We start from the raw sequence: 21,210 nt of genomic DNA on the forward strand, positions 1-21,210 counted from the left end.
CCTGCTCTAGAGAACTTTTTGGATCTCAGTTTGAGGAACTGGAGGAAGTTATTTTTGCATTTTCACTCTGAGGAGTGTAATCATAGCAAGAAACATCCTGTTACTGATGTGCTCAGTTATCTGATGAGGTTGCAGAGAGCTTCCCTCTGTTTCAGGCCTTTTCTGACCTAATGGTTCTTCCTCTTGGTGTGTAGAATTCACTGAGCGGTGCTCATCATCTGTACAATCCTTAGTATTTCAGGCCTCTCAAAGCCCAGTTATGTTCACATGGATTGTGCCTAATGTTTTCAGCTTGTTTTACACCTTCTGACCCCCCGTGCTAACAACAGTCTACTTTCATATCCATTCTTACATATTCTTCTTGCTTTAGCTATGGCTGTTGCACAACCAGCTGAGACTCATATTCTATCTTGTGTTGGTGTGGCTCCCCCCATGGCTTGAGGAGATAACACCAGTTAGAACATGCTGCTCAGCAGTACACTTTGGAATTTGACTGCTGTTGAAACAGATTGAGTCATGAAGTTCTTTGCTGACTTTTTAGCCACTTTAAAGTTATACAGGCAATTTATGTGTTTCTCAGTTGATTTTGTCAGAGCAGACCTGCAATACAAAATTCTAACTGTTAACGGATGTTGGAATATTTCATTGCAATTACTTAGGTCTATCCATGCTTTTTCAAGCCCTTGTCTCTGTGTAATGGTGAGCTGTCATTTTTCTCTTCTATTGATAGGTTCAATGATAAGGCTGTTGTTTGTATCTTTTAAGGCTGTGTCCTTGTTCTGGAATATTTTGAGTTACTGTTGTCTTGGAAACTGACTTCTCTAAAGGTTACCATACAGTTAGTATACAGATTATTTTTATCCTATTGGAATATAACAATATTCCAATTGTTGTTGTCTTCCTGATTTATTCTATTTTTCTAGGATCCAAAGCCTTTTCTGCTTTTGGTTCATGCACCCTAAAAAACAAAAGATGTTGCAGAAAATAGCATTCTGTGGCTATTCTAATAAATGAAACTAAATAAAAATTTAAAAAAAACTATAGACAGGAAGCCCTCTATAGAAAGCTGCTTTTTTTTTTTTTTTACTTTAAGTGTATAGACTTTAGAAGCAGTTTTGTTGTCTTATTGTTGAGATGGTAACTCCTTTAGAATTAAAGGAATTATATAAATTGCAGTAACTGTGTGACACTGGGTGCTGGCTGACTTTCCTAGAGACCAACCTCCAGTAGTTTGAAATCAAATAAAGAAAAGGAGTAAGATATATATGATTAGAAGTTAGTCTAATAGTGTAACCTGTATTTTAATGTTTATGCTAAACTTAGCAAATTCTATGCTTCTTGTCTACACTGCTCCCACTGGGAGAAATTGAAAACGTAAAGGTTACTCTTGCACTGAAAAAAAAACACTCAGTTAATGCAGTTTAAACTATATCAAGGTTGAGGCAATTCATTGATTCATTAATGACTTTAATTAGCCAGCAATCAATGAACTATATTCAGGATTAGTACCAGTAATGGAAAGGATAAACACCAACATTTAACATTTAATAAATGTTAATAAACACCTACAAGTATTTAAATAACTTTCTGTAATGAAACCCGTTTCTAGTCCTAAGGCTGAGGGTTCCCTTACTCTCACTTACCCTTCTGGAGGTGTGGGTACTCTTGTGAATGTGCACCTGTGCCCTACAATACACTGATGAGAAAGTGCCTGCAAGTTCACGTATGTGCGTGCCTTGCGTAAGAGTCCTTGTGTGCTGCACCTTGCCAACCTGCCGTCTGGATGTTCTACCAGTTCTTGGCAGTTGCTCGCAGAGTGACTTCTGCCTGCATCAAACCAAGCTTTGCTGCTCTCCAAGAACTTTTCTGCCATGTTTTTGCAATTCTCATTTATTCAGACCGATGTTTTCTTCAAACAGTCACTGTGTAGTTCCTCAGCTACTGTTTAATAGTAGTACAGTCATTTGTGGGTTGATAAGACTTCCTCTTTAACATGATTAGTTTGGGGCTAATACTATAAGATCTGCGAACTTAAGTATCCCCCAGCTATCCAAGCCTACCCTAGCTAAGGATGGGAGAGTTGGAGTTCTTTATGCTGCAGAAGAGAGGCTCTTACTGTGGTCTTTCAGTAGCTAAAGGGATTCTGTATCAAAGATGAAGGAAGGAGAACGGATACCTATATTAATTTGAGACACCTGCAGTAACATGACATGGGGTGATGGTTTTAAGTTAGAGGATAGTAGATTTATCATAGGGTGGCCTGGGTTGAAAAGGAGCAGAATGATCATCTAGTTTCAACCCCCCTGCTATATGCGGGGTTGCCAACCACCAGACCAGGCTGCCCAGAGCCACATCCAGCCTGGCCTTGAATGCCTCCAGGGATGGGGCATCCATAGCCTCCTGAGGCAGCCTGTTCCAGTGCATCACCAACCTCTGTGTGAAAAACTTCCTCCTCATATCTAGCCTAAAACTCCCCTGTCAGTTTTAAACCATTTTCCCTTGTCCTATCACTGTCCACCCTCGTAAACAGTTGTTCTTCCTCCTGTTTATACACTCCTTTCAAATACTGGAAAGCTAGAATGAGGTCTTTCTGTGATTCTGTTTTTGCTCAGGCATAACAGGAACTGTTTTCCAGGCCATTTCCCAAGGCTGGGTCATTAAGGCACACTCACAGTAATAAAATAGAATATACCCAGTTATTAAATATCCAGAGAGATAGATTTGAGAAAGCAAGTGGATTTGTATTTCAATTTGGATTAATGCGCTTTGGTGCCAGCTTTGGGATACCTTTCTGCATCTTAGCTTCAGTAGCAGAAGATAGACAGGACAATCCAACAGTTAACACACATAACTGAGAGGCAGTTTTCTAGTTAGTTATGTAAGCACAGATCTAAATCCCTTCACCCTTGCTCAAGACACCTGTTGTACACTAAATATTTTTAAGGATGTCTGTTCAGTCTTTGTTATTCAACTAGCATTAGATAACCAATCTTGTGTTTCCCCAAACCCTTAGAAGTGTTATTCTGTTATTTGTCAGTGTACCTGTCTTAATAGAAGTGTGGCAGCATTTTCAGAGTGAACATGTAAATTCTAATTTCAGCAGTTGAGATCAGAGCCACTCAATAATTTTTGGCCTTCTTCAGTGCATAGACTCTAAAATATTTTCTTGTCTTGATGATGTTACATAACCCGTACAGCAAAGCATATTGACAGTAAGTTTTCTAAGTTTAGTGTTTGTTGGGGCCTTTGAAGTAACCTGAAGGTCTCAATAGAGTCGTGGACTATAAGTTGACTACACAGAACTTTGTAATTTTAACTATCTTTTATTGGATATGTTATCTGTTTTTTTTCATTTGCGTGTATTTCCTTGACATTCAATTACTGTGCTGGAAGCTGTGGTGTGCTTTTTCTCTGTATGGTCCATTGTGGGCCTCTCAGGTTTTCACACGTATTTGATCAGCTCCAATCAAACAACAAATGAAGATGTAAGTTCATAGTTTCCACATACATATTTTTATATGGTGGTGAGATGATTAAAATTCATTGTGTTTTTTTTCTGTAATTCTTAGACCAGTCACAGGTGCATAGTTTTGTGAATGTCAAAATAGGAAAGAAGGAATAAAATTGGTCACATTTGATTTGAAATGTCAGAAGAACTCTTTTGTACTGTAGCTGTGGCTTAAAGATGTTCTGGTTATACAGTGTGTCCATTATGTATGTCATATATCCTGTATATTTCAATATACAGGATCTGTATATTGAAAAAGGAAAATACAGAAGAAAGAAGACAAAGAAACAAGTATATTTCATACATTTTAATTCAGTAAATTTACCTGGAGTCCTAAATACCATTTGACTGAAAATATTATTACTGTAAAAAATTTTGGAGTATGATGAATTCTCAAAGTAAATTTTTCTCCTTTTATCATATTTTTTCTAGTTTCCTTGACATTCTGAGGTCTAGGACCTCTCGTGAGGAGTATGTCATTAATTCAAAAGTCAACTTTCTCATTTCTAGTTGGTCTGCTTTGCACGTGGTTTTTTGTTGTTTTGGTGTAAAACTATATTTAACTGTGTAAAGACTTTTTGTGTCTTTTGCTCACTAACAAGTGAGAGATAGGTAATGAATGAAAGGAGAAAATAAAGCTAATTAGTTAATGTTAGAAAATGTTGGAGTTTAGCAGCTACTCTAACAAATTACTGCAAGATTAAAATTATTGTAATTTTCTGTTGTACCTTTTTAATAGGTATTTTTTCATATAAAAGTAGTATCTTAGAGATTGTCAAATAAATGCTTGGTCGTTACTTAAGGCAACAGTTACAATTACAAACTGGGAAAGCTACATACAGAACAGGAAAAACTTACTGATCAGGCTTGGAATGTGCCTCTGTAAGTGTTCAAACAAGAAGGCCTCACATCTCTTTTGGACTGTTGAAAGTCAAATAGCAGGGAATTGCAGCAGTATAACACAAATTAAAGCACACGTTTTCAGCTGAATACAGTAAGGCATTTATTTAGTCAGGCTCTCAAGCACCTCACAAGCAGCAAAATAAGGTTGCCTTAAAAAAAACACTCATAGTATGGGATAAAAGGCAATAATGACTGCAATTGCTTTAATGACTGCAATTGCTTCATAATATTTTAGAGCCATTTGTGGGCTTTAAGGGAAAATAGTGCTATGTGGACAGCTTGGAAGTTGCCCAAGAGTATGGGAAACAAGTGCTTTATTGCTGGCTGTAATGGTATGTTGCAATTGAACCACTTCTGTGGAACAGGCTGTAATACCTGTAAAATTTAGCTTTGACCATCATGCAAAAAAATGTTTAGAGCTCGTATTCCTACTGTGATCGTATTTGTCCTTTGAGATTTTTGACTGTCTAAATCTATGGAGGCAGAGCTTGTGCTTACATGTAAGTTTGTAGTTTCCAGCTTTCATAATAGCCCAAAGCTGTTAGGGAGGTGCAGTCTTGGGATTTCTCTGGTCTGCCTCTATGAGCAGCATGCTGCTGTTTTGGGAACCCTTAATTTGCCTCAGTCATTTTCTGTATTGTATTACATCTGATGCAACTTGTTCCTATCTCTTCAGATTAAAGGATCGTGGTCAAATAAAAGAGGTAAAGAAAACTATAATCCATACAGTTATGGCAACATCTTTACTAATTGCTGTGCTGCACTCTGTGGGCCCCTCTCTCCAAGGTAAGAGCATCAAAAGTACTGTTAGCATAAGTGAAGGCACAATGATGATTGATTGGAAAAATATTCTTTCAAATTTCTTGAGTTTACTCAGCAAGTAATGTTTCGTTTTGCTGTCCTTTAAAAGCATTAATTGAATAGCAAGTTGGTAAACTTTGGTTAAACTGAGTTAGTGATTGGATCCTATAAAATACGTGGATTTAAGGTTGATTTCTGAAATTAAAATAGAATTATTATTTGTTCTTTGAACCTTTGCCGCTGCAGTTAAAAACTGCTGGCAGTAAAAAATTCTTCGTAATGAAATGTTGCATGATGAGCTATTGGAAGTTAAATAAACGCTTACAAATCTAATGCATGCGGTATGAGTCTCTGAGAGGGATGTACCTGGATCTTAAATTCTGTAGCTAGTTTGATAATTGTTTATTTTGTCTCTGAACTCTTTTATTTAAATGGATGATAACTTTTCTTTACTTATGCTACTTTTAGAGTATACAAAATCAGGACAATCTTGGTTCCCTTACACCAAAGTAATTCTAGAAAATCTTACTGGTTTAATTTCTGACACATATTTCCATTACAATTCTGCAATAGTCTTACTTTCAGAGTTAGATAAAGTTCTCTAGCTTGATTTAATGACAGGCAGAGCTGAGACTAGAGAAAGAATGACTGGCAGCAAGAGGGTCACAATTCTCATCTAACTTCAGTGCCTGGTGATTAGATAGCTGGTCTAATATGTGTACAGAAGAGGCCCAGTTCCCCAGTATAAGATGACTTTCATCTTGTAGATTAATTTTGTGACGATACTTTTCGGTTGTAGCTTGTTTGCTTTGCCTGAAATGAGATAAGACCTGAATCTGAACTACTGAGAAAAGAGGAAATGAATTGATAGTTCAGTGGCTAAGGTGTATCTTTGAATGTAGCATCTCTGTCTTTGCTCTTATGAATACCAGAAACTCTTCCACAGAACGCTAGGAGGTCAGCAGGAGAGGCTGGCATCTTTTCTAATGAATGAGATTACCGAGTTATGATTTCTTTGTTCTAGGTTAACACTGTAATCCCTGTGTGGGAAAGAGTAATCCTGCCTTAGCTTCTTGACTCCGGTGATGGTGCCTTAGGCCAGCCCTTTAATCCTGCTGTTCTGTTTGTCATAGAAAAACTTGATGCCTTGCTTCCAAATCTTTTGTTTGACCCTATGTGGAAATAAGTATTAAAGCCATACAAATGTTTCTTAATATTTGAAATAGCTACTTGGATGGATGCAGTTAGCCTCATGCGATAGACCAAACTGGCATTGACTCTTGTGTTTTCACAGAGTTTGTACATATTCTTCCTGAATTCCATGTGCTAATGTAATTTATTTAGATGCTGAAGTACATGCAGAGTTTCTGCAGGGAGGTAGTTTGTGACTGATTAAAAATTCACTCACTTTACAATGTAACTTACGGCATTGCATTTTTTGTACTTTCTTCCCGGTCTGAAATCAAAGAGTCTAACATACTGTTTCAAAACAAAATTTCTCTGAAATATTTAATCTCAGCTACAACCCAAGTCACTAGATATTCAGATGTAGTTTCCCTTAAATTCTGGTAAAGATGCCTTACTAGCAATAGCAGCTTAAAATTCAAAATAGAATGTAGACTAAGATGATAATTGAAACTTTTCTCACTGCCATTAAAGATAATGTTTCTCATTTAACAGTCATGCTGGAAAATTCAGAATACACTTTACGTATCCTCAGTAGTAACTTTCAAATCTTAATTTGATTCATAGCTGTCAGATAGGTCTAACTAGAGTTCTGACATAATCAATCATATGCTATTTTGAAGCAGATGATGATTTTTGAAGGAGTGCTTTCCACAAGGCAGATTTTAATTTCCGATTGATTTCTAAGTGTTGTGAGTGTACTTTAAAAATCTGTTCTGCAGACCTTCGTGAGGAGATCTTAAACAGTTTTATGAGTGGTGGAAGCATCATTGACTTTTGAGAGGGGAAATGCCTTATCTATTTCTATGCATGTGCTTATCTTTTAAAATTGAGGCTATCTTGACTTAGGGGTGATTTAGAAGTTCTATAAGTCAGCAAATAGAACTAGTTCCATGCTGATTTTAGCTCTTGGGTTTTTTAAGGCATTCCTGTCTTTTAGTAGCAGCATCTAAAATATCTTGGTTAAAATTTGATATCCTGTGGGATTGTTTTGTTGTTGTTGTTTTCTGGTGGACGCCAGGAGGAAATTAATTTTTTTTAGCGTTCTTGACCTATCAAACTTGTAGCTTTCCAGATGGGAAGCAACGCTGTTAATGTCACAGAGAAATAACGTGTTCATCTAAGAATTTAAAAGAAAAAGTGTGAAAATGTAATTGAAACTAATTTAAAAGCAAACAACAACAAGAATGAATTGAAGCATAAGCTGTTGAAAAGTTCTTGTTTTGTATGGAAGTAATGAGCTAATGTTCATGTAGATTACCGTATTACAGTCTTTATATTCACCTTTTTATATGATTATTAACTAGCAGAACCGAAGTAAGGAATGAGTTCTCAAACTGAGAGTAAAATTAAATATGGAATTTCAGCAAAATCTTTAACTGCATTGGGTGATTCCAGTTATTGTTCTTTAAAATCTTATGTATGATTTTATTTATTTCTATAATTTCCCCACAAAACATTTTTTTTAACATGTTCTTGTAAGTACATCACTTTGATAAGAATAGTGGAACACTGTGAGTGGTGTTAGGTAGCTGTCATGAAGCAGCTGGGAAGTAAGTTGTCTAAACAAAAGCTCATCTTTCTTTCTAAATTTTATGATTAGTTTTTAGGAAATGAGTATTTCTGGACTTGAGCTTTTAATTTAAAGGTGTAAAAATGAAAGAATAAAAGACCCTTTGAAATGGACTCTGATTCAGAGTTTGCTAGTGAGTTTGTAATTTGTTTTCACACCTGTAGTTTAATATGCATATTTTCGAAGTAGAGCTTCTAAGTCTTTTGTCCCTGTTAAGCCTCCAGACAAGTAGCGGTACAGATAACTGTATGGAAGGTATTACAAGGAAGCAGTAACTTTGCAGATAGTTAGAAATGAAGTCTTGCACTTATTCAGATGATTAAAAGGTGACTTTTGAAGATATTGGTAATACATTAATGTCTGTTGACTGCTGTAAGATTTCTCTTTCCTTTTGTTTAGAGGAGGTAATTAGTGAACAAAAGTTTTGTTCTAACTCTCTTTTTCTTTATTTTGATTATTCCATAGCTTAATTGACAGAAGAGGATTTATACAACCAGATACGCCACAATTAGCAGGACCATCAAATGGCATTACTATGTATGGGGCCACACAATCTCAGAGCAACATGGTAGGAATCATCCCGTAGTGTTGTTCATCAAGATTCCTGTGAATGTTTTCCTTCTTCACTTTCATGTGAACTAATCAAGTAATAACTAACGGGATACAGCTGACACTGGGTGGAATGACTTCTTTATTAACAGTAAAGAAAGAAGAACATTGTAATGTATGTTTCACATAGTGTGATAGTTAATGCTCCCGGATTTTGAAAAAGAGAGGCTTTTCTTGCTGTTGGTTTACTGAGTATACTGGTGTTTTGACTTGTACTCTTGACATGTGCTGTGTTTTGAACTGGAATATTCAAGTATTGTAGACTTGCTTTGGTTCATTGCTTTCCAGCTGATTGTTATTTGGTGTAGCACTTTCTGTGTATTTGTTTCCTTCTTTGCTTGTACGCTGCAGTTTTGCATAGACTAATATGTTTTAAAAAGCAAAGATGAACAAAGGAGTTTCTAAGGGACAAGTATAATGAAGGAAGACAGGAGGACAGTGAGCTTTCAATGAACAAAATATGGCAACTGGATTGTTACAACAAAACTTTAAAACATATTTTGAAGCTGTGCCAATAGTTTTTACTTTTTTTTTTTTTTGCTGGTAGCAATTACTATCATAATGGAAGATAGGATTTCCAGTGCCAAGAAGAAGAGAATAACTCAGAGATCTTTTTCCAAAGGCAAGCATCTTACATATGTGCCTGTTTTTGAGTTGTTTTCCACGTATCTTGAATTTTAAGATTTTGTCAAAGAAGACATGAGTTATGTACTCTCTGCCAACAAAGAGGAGGCCACAAAGCCTTCCAGTGTAACTCTTCTCAAACAGATTAGTTCCAGCATTGCTGATAATATGGTATAAAATTATTGCTCTAGTTCCTATGCTTTTTCTACTTATGAAGTGGAGGATTCGTTGTTTTCCTTTATGAAGAAATGTATTAGAATCATATTAAGTCTGAAATCTTTGTGAGATTCAGTTGTGCAGAACAAGGTAATGCTCTGTGGAAATTTTACTCAAAAAAATTTAACCACGGAAAGGAGTTGTTGTCACATGAGGGTAAAGAAAGCAAAACTCAAGATAGCCCAAGTTCTTTCAGGGACTGCCTGAACTTTCTGAAGGTGTTTCTTGTTTATGATCATAAGCCCTGAAGAGGTTCTTTGCATTAAACTATGTTAACCTTATAGGAATTCAAGTCACATTGTAAGAAGACATTGTATGAGATGTTAATGAGCAAATCTTGTATCAGTTTGATTGAAGATAGGCCAAATTTATCTGCAGAAATGGAGATACCTGTTATAGTATTACTTTAAGTCAAACAGGTAGCTGTTTAGATTTTAGAGTGTAATACTTGTAAATACGCAAGTGCATATCTTCAAGGATTTGAACCCCTTTACGTCCTAGAACATCACATTATCTGAGCCAGGGCAAGTTTAGGTTCTTTAACAGTTATCAAAGTCACTTTGCAATGTACAGCTTTCATTCTTGAAAATGATCTTACAGAAGAAGCTTTAAATATGTATTGGGGTCATATTTTGTATGGAGGAATCTCTTTGAGACACTGATGCATGCCATTTTATCTCAGGGTATTATTCCTGGTCTGTATCCAAGACCAGTTGGATTCTAGTGGCAGCTGGCTATTAGCATTAAAATTTCTCTAGTGTTTTCCTGCAAGCTTTTAAAGATCTACTTAGTTTCCTTGTCTCTCTAGCATTGTTTTCTCTTCCCTATTCATAATCTTTCCTTCTTTCCTGAATTGTTTGGGGCATAGGAAATTATAAATATATTTCCTTCCTGCAGCAGTGCAGTGAGATACAACTTCTTAATTGTTCTTGTTTAATGTTTTGCTTTTACTGCATTCTAACCTTGAACCTATGTTTACTCTTCTCTCTCCTACTTCTTATCTCACGAAGCATCAAACAACAAAATCAATTTTCCTAATTCAAAGATCTCATCCACATATTGGAATCTTTAAAATAAATTCTAATTCATGTTACTACTTGCTTAGTTGCCTTCAGCCATTCTACTTGGCTTCAAGATTTTCTATTGCAATTTAAGTATTACTGGATTAATCAAGTAAAATGTCATCATTCTCTTTAAAACTTTTCCCATGAAGTGACTTGTAATGCTTTTCCCAGCTTTCCATAACCAGTCTCTCTCATCCCAGTATACAGTCTTAGTTTCTTCAGAAGTTTGAGGGCAAACTTCTTCCCAGCAGTGCTGGGAATGCCAACCATTCACTTGGTCTCCCAAAAAAGACTGCTGTAGTTTTTTTAAATGAAAGGCAGTGTAGTACACTTTACAGTAAAGGACAAACAAGGCACTTGACATTCCATTTATTTTAGAGAAGGAGTCACTACAAAATTCTCTAGAATTCCTTTTACTCAGAGTTCAGAAGTGAATGTCAGAATTTCCTCTGGTGATTGAAGTTTTCAGCAATTGACTGGCTCAAGCCCAAGACTGCAGTGGATGTGGAACTGGAGAAGGAAAGTGTTTGTGGAAGAAAAGATTTCCTTTTTCCCACTCGCTGACAAAGATTAGGCAATACATGGAATATTATTCTGCCTTCCCTTCTGAAATGTTGCATATCTCTTGGGAGTAAAGGCAGAGACCTACAGTGAAAAATGTGTTCTTAGAGCTGAGGCGGGTAGGTCTCAAAGAAGTGTTTTGAATGGTGTATATCTGAAACTTCAGCTTGTATTAGTATACTTTCAGAAAAGGAGAAATAAAGTTATATTCCTTGACTTAAAATCTGTATCACCAGGGATAATTACACTATTTTAGCAAGTTGACTGACTGTAGGAAATCAGTTATCAGAAGTCTGAAGTGTGTTCTAGTACAGTTTTATAGCAAGACTCCTTTTACTTTTTTCAAGAATACATTACATCTTATGTCTATATTGAATCTCAAGTTCTAGATGTGATACTAAATCCACAGAATGTCTCTTGCCAATTGGTATTAAAGAAAAAAAATAATGAGCATTTTCTATCACGCTTTTACTCTCTTTTCCCTCATTCCATTTTCTCCCTCAAATCTTTTACCCATTGACTGATACCTTTATATGTAGAATTATTTTGCCTCATTCAACTAGCCGCTGGTCATATTTAAAATCTTTCTATGATGCTTAATATTTTATATTTTGCTTTCATTTATTCTAATGTATCTCCTAGCAGAGATCATTGTTTCCGCATTTAAGTTGGAAAAAAAAAAAAAAAGAAAAAAAAACCACAACAACAAATATCAATCTACATTTAAGATTGCCAGACACTTGTTTTCAATGCAATACATTATCTCTTATTCAGGATACCATCTGTGGGGTGCTGTTTTTGTATTTAAAATTTTTTGGTGGTGATTTTTGCCTTTGAGATATGGAATGTTTTATATGAGATCTGCTCTGTTTTTTGTTATTGACTTAATTTGGCACAATCTCAGAAAGTTGGGGTTTGTTAAAAAAAAAAAAAAAGTTTGTTATTATCAGTGCTTCAAAGGCCCATACTATTATTTCTTTTAATTTTATTTTTTAGGTCTTTATATAAAAAAGAGCTTTTTCTCCTGTTCTGTCCTTACTGCTTGCCTTATGATAGTAAGATTTGAAGCTATACTCACTTTTCTGAAGGTCAGTACCACATATAATTCTATTTTCTGAGACATTCCTAGTGTTCTTTTTCAATATAATTTTAAATGAATCTGGTAAATTCATTAGCCAATTTCTTAATATTCTTATCCACATGACAGGCATGATTGCTTGGAGCTAATGATGTGTAGATCTGATATTTCCATAGTATTTCCCTATTAGCATTTTATTGCTAATTATTTTTACAAGATCTTCATTAGTTTCATTGCCCAAGTATTTTTCTTCTCATTCTAAAGAAGTAGAGGGGTTGTGTGAAATGCAGCATCTTAACCATTGTGAAATCATTTCTTTGTAAGGTTTGATTTCTTGGTATTATGGAAAAGTTCTTAATTCTTAAACCCAACTATTACCTGAATCTGCTCTTCTGCAACATTTAGCTTTATCACAAAAGCCTGAGTTGATTCTTGGGTTTTAATTCAGGGTCTTTTCCTCTTTAGTAGTCCATTGTAAAAAAAATACAGAATACATCTCACTCTATGCACTTTTTTTTCCCTGAAGAGGAACTTGCTGTGTTTACTTTTACTGTATATCTTTAGAGATTCTCTAATGCCTTATTGAAGTGCTAGATTTTACTTCTGTCTGCCTTTGTATCAGGACAGATTCATTTTATAAAGAAATTCACTTATTATCCAGCATTCTAGGTATCTCTCTATCAGTGCTCAAGGAGCTGCTTGTTATCCAGACTCCTTTATATTCAGTTCTCCTTTTTCTCTGTGCAAGTTCAGTAATTAAAGGGTTTATTGTCTCTTTTATTCTATTACAGTGCATGTGCAACTTAAGATTATGAAACGTGCAGCGAGTCCTCTCCTGAATGTTCACAGCAGTACTTCTAGTACTGTTTTGCAAAAAGGATTCCAGCTGATCCAGGGAATGTTTACTCTGACTTGTCTCATTGTACTTTCCCCTTGGTTTTTCATATTCTCATTATTAGGGGTAAATATTTCTACAATGACAATACAAAGATCAGCAAGGATTGGGGCCCCACTTTGCTCAGAGTTTTACAGATGTGTTCCCTTGAATATTTACTATAGTACAGTGATTTTTCATGGCCTCAGACAGAACTTGGGGACCTTACCTAGTCAACGTTCACTGCAGCCAAGCAGAGCAGTATCAGAGTGCATAGACGAGACTTCTTTCAGAGGTTTTGCTCCTGGACTTCCCCCAGTGTGTTCCAACCATTCCTGATCATTCAGTCCATAAGAAGAAGCTGTTATCTAGTCTTGAAGTAAAATCCCTGGAAGAGAAGAGTAGCTGTCCCTTTACGTCAGAGCTGTTTCTCTTCATTGACCGCTCCGTTGCACTGCACTTCATGTTAGTTAAGCTGTCCATTGTCTGCTGTGCTCATTGCTCGGCTGCTGGACAGTACCATGATGCTGGCTGTAGAATCCTACAGCCCTTGTGAACAGTTACACATCTCCATCTCTCCATTTTTGCTCATCTGTCATATCTATATAGTATGATATTTCAGCATCTTTTCTGTTATTGCCTAGCACTGTCATTCAGTGTTGTCAGATGTCTGAACTTTTTGTTTGTACTTCATTCAGAGATGCTCAGATAATTTAACCTATTTTTCCTTCATCTTTGAGGACTGAAAAATTCTTTAATGTTACCAGCATTAGAACAATTTTAACCGAGTTAATTTTAAATTCAAAGTAATTTATCTCTGCGTTGGCATTAGAAATGTAAAAACAACACTGCCATGTACAAGAGCTTCATTAACGTGTATGTTTTATGTAGCTTAGGGAAAAAGCTGATTTTCTAGAGAAAATTAAGACTATTGTTTCAGGCAAAGTTGTTTGTATTTATTTGTGAAATAAACTAAGAGTTTTAGATTGCGTCTAATTTGCTTTGGTTAGTGCCTTTTAATGTAAAAAATAAAATAGCAATGGCTGAAATTTTCTATGCGTATATATATTGAAATTCTGTACTTTAGAATCTATTAAACATGTCTTACCTTTGGAATATGCTGTTCCTCTGAAACAGTGGAAATCGCAAGTAGAAAATAAAATCAGTAGATCTAAAGTAAGAAGGTACTGGTGGAATAATTTCTACATTAGTTTTTAATTATTTAGATTTCACAGCTTGCCTTCTTTTTTTTCTTGTGACTTAACAGCTGGTAGACCTTTGCCCCTAGATTTCAAATTTAGTTAAGAATCATATACTAAATCTAGTGGGGAAAAAACATGCGAGCCCTATAAACAAATCTGATTTCTTTGTTTAGTTTACTATTAGTCTATTGGTATAGTATGTGCTGCTTCTATCATATGTTTTTGAGAGCTTCGTTTAACCCATCTACCTAGTTGCTTTTGAAAGCTGATCACAGCCTTTTGTTGTACATGAGGTATTTCATGATAATCGCTCCTCATTAAATAAAAAAAAAAAGAGGGGAAAAAAATAAAGCCTGAAATTGTGTGTCTGAGTAAGATAAAAGGCTTTATGGAAGTCACAGGTGCATGGAAAATGAAGAGATGGACAGCACCTGAAAAAGTTCTACAGCATTCTGTTTAATGCTGCTTTGTCTTTCTGGTGTTGATTCAGCTGAGATGCGGTAGAGTTCAGTAAAAAGAAAATTAATTCAGACCATACAAAGATTTCAAGTAAATTACCTCCAGCTATTTTAAGACTATGAACTTGTATTGCCTCAACATATTAAATAATGATTTGCTTTTGAAGAACTGTGCTGAAGCTTCACTAAAGCAGTAAGTCAGTTGCTAAAATTGTTTTCAGCGTATCCAGTAGTTGTAGGTGTTCCTTTATTTAACATGCTTTTTAGTTACTGTTTTTCAGATAGGATTTTCCAGGGATTTTGTTTGTCCTTTCTGAAGTTTGAAGAGCTGGGTAACAGATTTTTAAGGTCTACATAGGAAGGTTGGTTCAAGGGCTGTAGTTTCATTTAAACAAGCAGAATTGCGTAACAGCATATTGATCAAGAATAAGTTATTCACAGTGAATTAGTAATTGAAAGCATGACTTCAAAAAGTGCTGAACAATTTTCTCCTTAGAAAGGTGCTTAGACAAGTTTTGGCTTTAAGCCTATGAATAATTCCCCTGAAAGTATTTGGGACTACTTAAATTGTTCATCTGGAGCAGTTCGGTTTTATCTAGGGAAAAAAATTGCCTGCAATTTGTACAAACTCAGTTTATATAACAGCCAGTTCCTTTGTTTTTCTGAAAGATGAAGTATTGGATAGTGTAAGGATCAGACTTTTGCCTCTCTGAAAGTGTTTGGTGTCAGGGTTCTGAACTCCTTAGCTGTGTTTAAAATATGTGCTTATCTACTGAGACTAAGTAGTCAGCTTGCAAGCTTTTGGAATATGATGGCATGTGCATCCATCATCTGATAGCATCAGAAGATCTGAACATGTCAGAGGAACCACTCATAGTAATGGCTTTCATCATATACTAGAGGAAGCAAAAGTCTTTCTGTGAGTTTGCATCACAGTGCAAACATTAATGGGAATTTTTTGTGAATTGCTGCGTCAGTAACAATGGTTGGGACTGGAAATATCTTGAACCGATGTTGGATTTGTAATGTCTTTCAGTAATTTGACATAGATTGAAGGAGTTAGTCATAAAGTAGAATATCTTTCTTTAACAGAATCCTTTAATTAAGAATAAACGTGTGTGTGTGTATGTATATATATAATAATATCTTGCTTATATATATAATACCTTGCTTCCAAATTTTCTTTACTGCATTGAATTTATAGTGGTATTAATCGACTGTGTAATTTGTCTTGCACAACACAACAGTAGTGGTGCAAATGAATCAAGCAGGATTTGGAAAAACTACAGATGTTATAATTGATGAATTAATACTTATTGTCTTTAGAAGCTCTCAAAATCATTCCAGATAATGTTAAAGAAACCTAATTTGGCAGTAGATGTGCTGGCCCCTTAGTGAGCTGAAACACCCGCCTGTATTGTCATCTCTGGGAATGAATGACAGTTTTATATCAACAGTGCTTGGGAATGATGCAGTGCCAAAAGTGTTCCTAGTAATATTCACTGAACTTAATTGGATTTATATAATGCTGAATTTGTCTTGCTATTGTGAAAGTGCTTGCCAGAAAACTTGTTTGCGAGCTTGATTCATTATATTATCAAAATTAAGTTGATCGAGAAGCAGCCTAAAAATTGTGCAGGTTGTTTTTTTCTATCAATTAATATATAGACAGTGCTGCCTTATTTGCACACATCTTCTAGAGTAAGAATATATTTATTAAATTGGAAAATAAAGTGGGATCACAGAGGCAGTGTTGATGCCTATATTTACATAAAATCATCATCGGCATCCAAAAAATCTGTAGTGCTTTAGTACTTACTCAGAAAGACCAGTAAAATAAAAGACACTCGCCTACTGTTTATGAACATGGGATAAAGTTTGAATTTGCCTCTGAACTGCCAGCTACTCAAGGGTAAAACAAGTAGAGAGAAGTGATGTACCTGCCTGCTTCTATTGCCCCCAATCAGGCAGGTTTTGCGTGTCCTGGGCAGTGAGCTACACAAGGACTGTTCAGCTTGGTTTTCCAAGTGGCTTCAAACAGGTCTAAGAAAGTATCTGCATTACAATACTTACAAAATACTATTTTGGAGGTAGCAAAAACCCTTATGTGATCAGTGGAAATAATTTACTTTGATAATAATCCAAAGCCCTGACTTAGTTATGCATGCAGTGGGATTTTTGGATGGCTAACCATAGGATGATACTAATGTCTCTCCTTTTTTCTCTTCACATCCCATCCTTTCCCATACCGTTTGTCCATATTCTTTCTTTTTTTTTTTTTCTGTTTTGTTTGCTTTATAATTTTACACCTTTCCGTTCTACAGTGTGACCAAGATCAGTGCATTCAGAGCACTAAATTCGTTTTGCAGGCTGCTGCCACCCCACTACTACAGAGTGAGCCCAGCATAACTAGTGAAGAGCTACCTTTACCTGGAAAGACTTCTATCAGTGGGCCTTGTGCAACTCTAACTCTAGGGCAACCAACACCACCATCTTCCATGCCAAATCTCACATCAGACACAGGTTTGACAGACATGATACCCTTGAAAGAGGAACACGAAGGTCATCAGTTTCTTACTCCTGAAGAAGCTCCTTCACCCCCTGGGATGCTGCCAAGTGGAAGTCCTATTACACACAGCCATACAATGCACGTCCTGAGTCTAGCCAGCCAGGATTCTTTGCATGAAGACTCAGTACGTGGTCTTGTGAAGCTTAGCTCAGTTTGAACAGCTTCTTTGAACACTGCACCTTTTCTTGGTGTCCATACAAATCTTTACTTAACAGGAATGACACCGCAGTACCACTGTAAGACTTTGTAACATGGCTATAATGGAAACTTTATTGCATAATGGAGTCTACTAAAAAAACAGCTTATTTTTTTCAGTGGAGCTATGGCATTTTTTTGACCAGGCTGTTAACGGCTATGCTCTGATGGTGACCACATCTCTTTTTTAAGAAAAAACAGAAATGGTCAATATTCTTGTTTCCTGCAGTTTGGGTACAGCAAGTTGGAATTCAGTCTGTAACAAAGACCATGTTCAGTACAAAAGAGAGATTCTTGGATGTAAGTGTCATGCTCTGTGTTCTATGCTCTTGTAATACACACTTGTTAAGGCTTACCACACTCGTGGCCAGAATGATCTGCACTTACATGTTATGCTACTAATATTTGATATAGAAAAATTACCATTCCGTTTGTTAATACAAAAAAAAAAAAGACTACAGATACGGATTTGCATGCCACGCTACAGTATGTGTTACAGTGGTGTTGGTATTAAGAGAAAGTGCTGCTTTTTTATTTGTGACTTTCAAAGTGCTGTTTCATTTAAAGACAGTGCAAATTAATGGACTATATATTTTTTTCAATTTATTAAAGTTTATTTTAATTTTTTCAGTGGTGCCTGGAAGATGGAGACTTACTGATTTACCATGTTGCATATCATTTAACCTTCTGTTTTAAGTGTTTAGAATGAGATATTGTGTTGTGCCATACTACAAAATTCTTCCACTCCCTAATGTGATACAATTACCTGTGGACCTCCAATAAAAATGACATCCTCTATTTCTTGGGCATGTGTACAGTTATCCTTGTACAGTTTTTCTGGGGAAAGATGGGAAGATTATGATTTATTGACATCGTTTGTGAAGAATATAACTGGAATATGTTAATGAAACCAGAGCTATGGAGAAAAAGCTGCTTATGATAAGTTTTGCTTCAGCATCTTTCTTGGTTTTGTTTGAGATGTGTATTTGTTCCCATCATGAGTCTGTATTCAGAAATGGAAGACTTTGTGTCTGCTTGAACTGTAATCTATATTCCATGTGGCTGAAGGGTGAGGGGCTTTTGATTGAAGACAAAGAGACAGCTTAGTGAAGTAATCATATACTATAGCTACCTCCTGGCCATGATGCTTCAATTGTTGGTTTTCTAGTATTTTAAATGGAAATGTTGATTTTGAGCCATTATTTTCTTTATTTTATGTTTTGTTTGTTTAAGTAAAGAGCAATTAAAAGGTTAAGAAGATTATTTGTTTTGATGATAGCTGATTGGCTTTAACACTGTATTTGTTTTTCAGGTATGGGACCTGGATTCTTCTTTTTCCAGGACAAACTGATTTCAGAATGTAGTTTATCTTATGTGGTTATGGCATTATAATGCTCGCTAGTTCAGAAATGTAGCAGCTTTATATTGTTCACTCATGGTCATTCTCTGATATCAAGCTAAAAATTTGTTCTTCATTGTTGACTGTGTGGATAATGAGCCTGCAGAAAACCAGCCATCATCAAACAAAGATACTGACAAAACCTCTATTCCTCTAAGATTTCACAAGCAATCTGTTTGTATAAATTATTTGTGCTAACTTTGCATAGTTCAGCAAGTGGAACATATCAACACTTTCTGACTGTAACTGCAGCAGGAGGTCCACCAGTGAACCTCTAGCAAAGAAGTCTGTCTCAGCTATTTTAGCCAGCTTCCCACCACATTTCTGAAGCAGGGACAGCCTCAAGTTCTTTCTACAAGCCAAACTACAGTAGCTGACTTGTTTCTGTTATTGGTCTCCCAGTAAGCCTCAAATATCTACACTTATTTCTGTATACGCTCTTGAAAATGAGTCATGATGCTCACTGTTTTGATTTCACCTTTCGCTGATGTGGCTTCTCATGTATGAAGCCATGAGCATCTGAATTAAAGCAGATGATGGATTGAGTGTTGGAGATGCTTGTCTTGTTGGCCTGGTTAAAGAATCCTTGCTTTGAGTTTCTAGAACAGTACTTGACTGAATCATCATCTCATAGCGTCTGTCAACTATGGATGCATTGCCCATGATACAGAAGGACAAGTCAAATATTTATCACGTGTTACATTTACTTTCCCCTCAGCACAATGATGATGATCTCTGTTTCTAGCAAATTATTCTTTTCAAATTTGTTTTAAAATCCCTGAGGGATTTCATGTTTCCAAGAATACCAGCTTTGTGACAACATTTGTATGTCATTGTCACCAGGGAATAGTGCAGAAAGCTGCACATCAGCTCTGAGCGCACAACAAAGTCTGTGTTGGTTTTTAACATGAAACAACAGGAAAAAGAGCAGTAGTATTAGCATATTTATGCTGCTTTTCATGTGAAACTTTTCACCATGTTTTTCACCATTTTTTCAAACATTATTTCTTTGTTTATAACCGAGGAATAAGAACAAGCTAACAGCACTGGAACAGTTGTTCTGGTGATGTATTTACTCATGACTGTTTAGTTTCTAAGATGACAGCCTTATGGTTTTTAGCATTCTCTTTTTGTTTCTTTGTTTTTTTGTTTGGTACTTCAGAGTAATTTAAATACTAATTTGTCTGTCTAGATACATTTATTCATCCTATTACAACTTTTGTCTTCCTTCTCATCTTGGTCTTTTTGAATGGCAACGTCTCTAACATCCCTGACACAATTGCCTTGTGAGGACATCTGCTGGAAGATTTTGGAATTAAGTCTATTAACCCAAATGGTGTGGTACTTGCAGTCTTTGATTGACAGCAGACAGTGATTTAGCAGCAAGTTGATCGAAGAGGTGCCTCTGAAAAGGATTTTGGGGCCATTCTCCTCACCTCTATCTCAGTGCGTATCGGCTTTGGGAGCTCCCATACTTGGAACTTGAGTATACATCAGGAATGAGTCAGCAAAGTAACTACTCGTCATTCTACAGATTTTTTTGTTTTATTTTTTAGGAACTATGATTACGGAACATTCACGCTAGATATTCAAAATAATAATCCTAGTCAATATCACAGGGGGGTTCCTTCATTTTTTTTTGTTTGTTTGTTTGATAATTGCTATAATAATATTAAATAGTTCTAATGTTCACATGAGTTATTAATGTGACCTCAGTGAAAGTCAGTATTTTCAAAGAGTATTCATTTTTCCATAAATCTAAAATCTTTGAATGTGTAGAAACTGGTTGGTTTATCTGATAAAAACTATTTAATTTGTTTTTCTTTAAATAACATTTTTTTCCTCCTAGATATCTACAGAGCATATGCAGAATGAAGCTGTGCTTCATAAATTGTTCTTAAAGGCTCCTTATTCTTGTGATTTCTCAAAGACATTTTTGTTTTAAGAAGGAGTTTTATATATTCATATCAGTTTGCCAGTAATGTAATAAATGTCATTTTTTATTGCATTTTTTGTATGTCAGTGCATCCCTTTATCAGCTTTTCATCTCTTCTTGTTAATAGATGGTGCAGGCAGATGTATTTCCATATGAAGTTATAGATGCTGGTGTATGTCTATATAAAGTGGTTAATACATTCAGTGACATTAGTTTTCTAGATGGAAGATCAGCTGCTTCGCTTTTAATTTAGTGAATGATCCTAGGGGAAAAAAAACCTGATCTCATAAACCAAAGACCTGTGTGGAGCATGTGCTGCAAGGCAGAATACCAACTTGTTATGCTGTGGAGACTTCTTATTTGTTTAAATATACGTAGGTCACTTTGAATCAGCCCTAGCAGAAAGGACTTGGGGTACTGATGGATGGCAGGCTGGAAATGAGCCAGCAGTGTGC

General features: G+C 35.8%; 1 protein-coding gene across 4 annotated transcripts in view; it reads left to right on the forward strand.

The window, feature by feature from the left end:
• ZDHHC14 (zDHHC palmitoyltransferase 14) overlaps positions 1–20,827 on the forward strand; it is a 112,968-nt gene extending 92,141 nt beyond the window's left edge. For 2 of the 4 annotated variants that reach the window (XM_085217112.1, XM_085217111.1), the window contains 4 exons: positions 3,383–3,485; positions 5,088–5,197; positions 8,436–8,538; positions 16,981–20,827. In XM_085217112.1, coding sequence (XP_085073238.1) covers positions 3,383–3,485; positions 5,088–5,197; positions 8,436–8,538; positions 16,981–17,382 — 718 coding nt within the window. In that variant the 3' untranslated portion in view covers positions 17,383–20,827. The remainder of the gene's footprint in view (positions 1–3,382; positions 3,486–5,087; positions 5,198–8,435; positions 8,539–16,980) is intronic. The other 2 variants (XM_085217113.1, XM_085217114.1) reach the window with 1 other exon arrangement.
• The last annotated feature ends 383 nt before the right edge of the window (positions 20,828–21,210 follow it).

The sequence above is a fragment of the Meleagris gallopavo genome, chromosome 2, assembly GCF_905368555.1.
Source record: "Meleagris gallopavo chromosome 2, MGAL_WU_HG_1.1, whole genome shotgun sequence".
Lineage (NCBI taxonomy): Eukaryota > Metazoa > Chordata > Aves > Galliformes > Phasianidae > Meleagris > Meleagris gallopavo.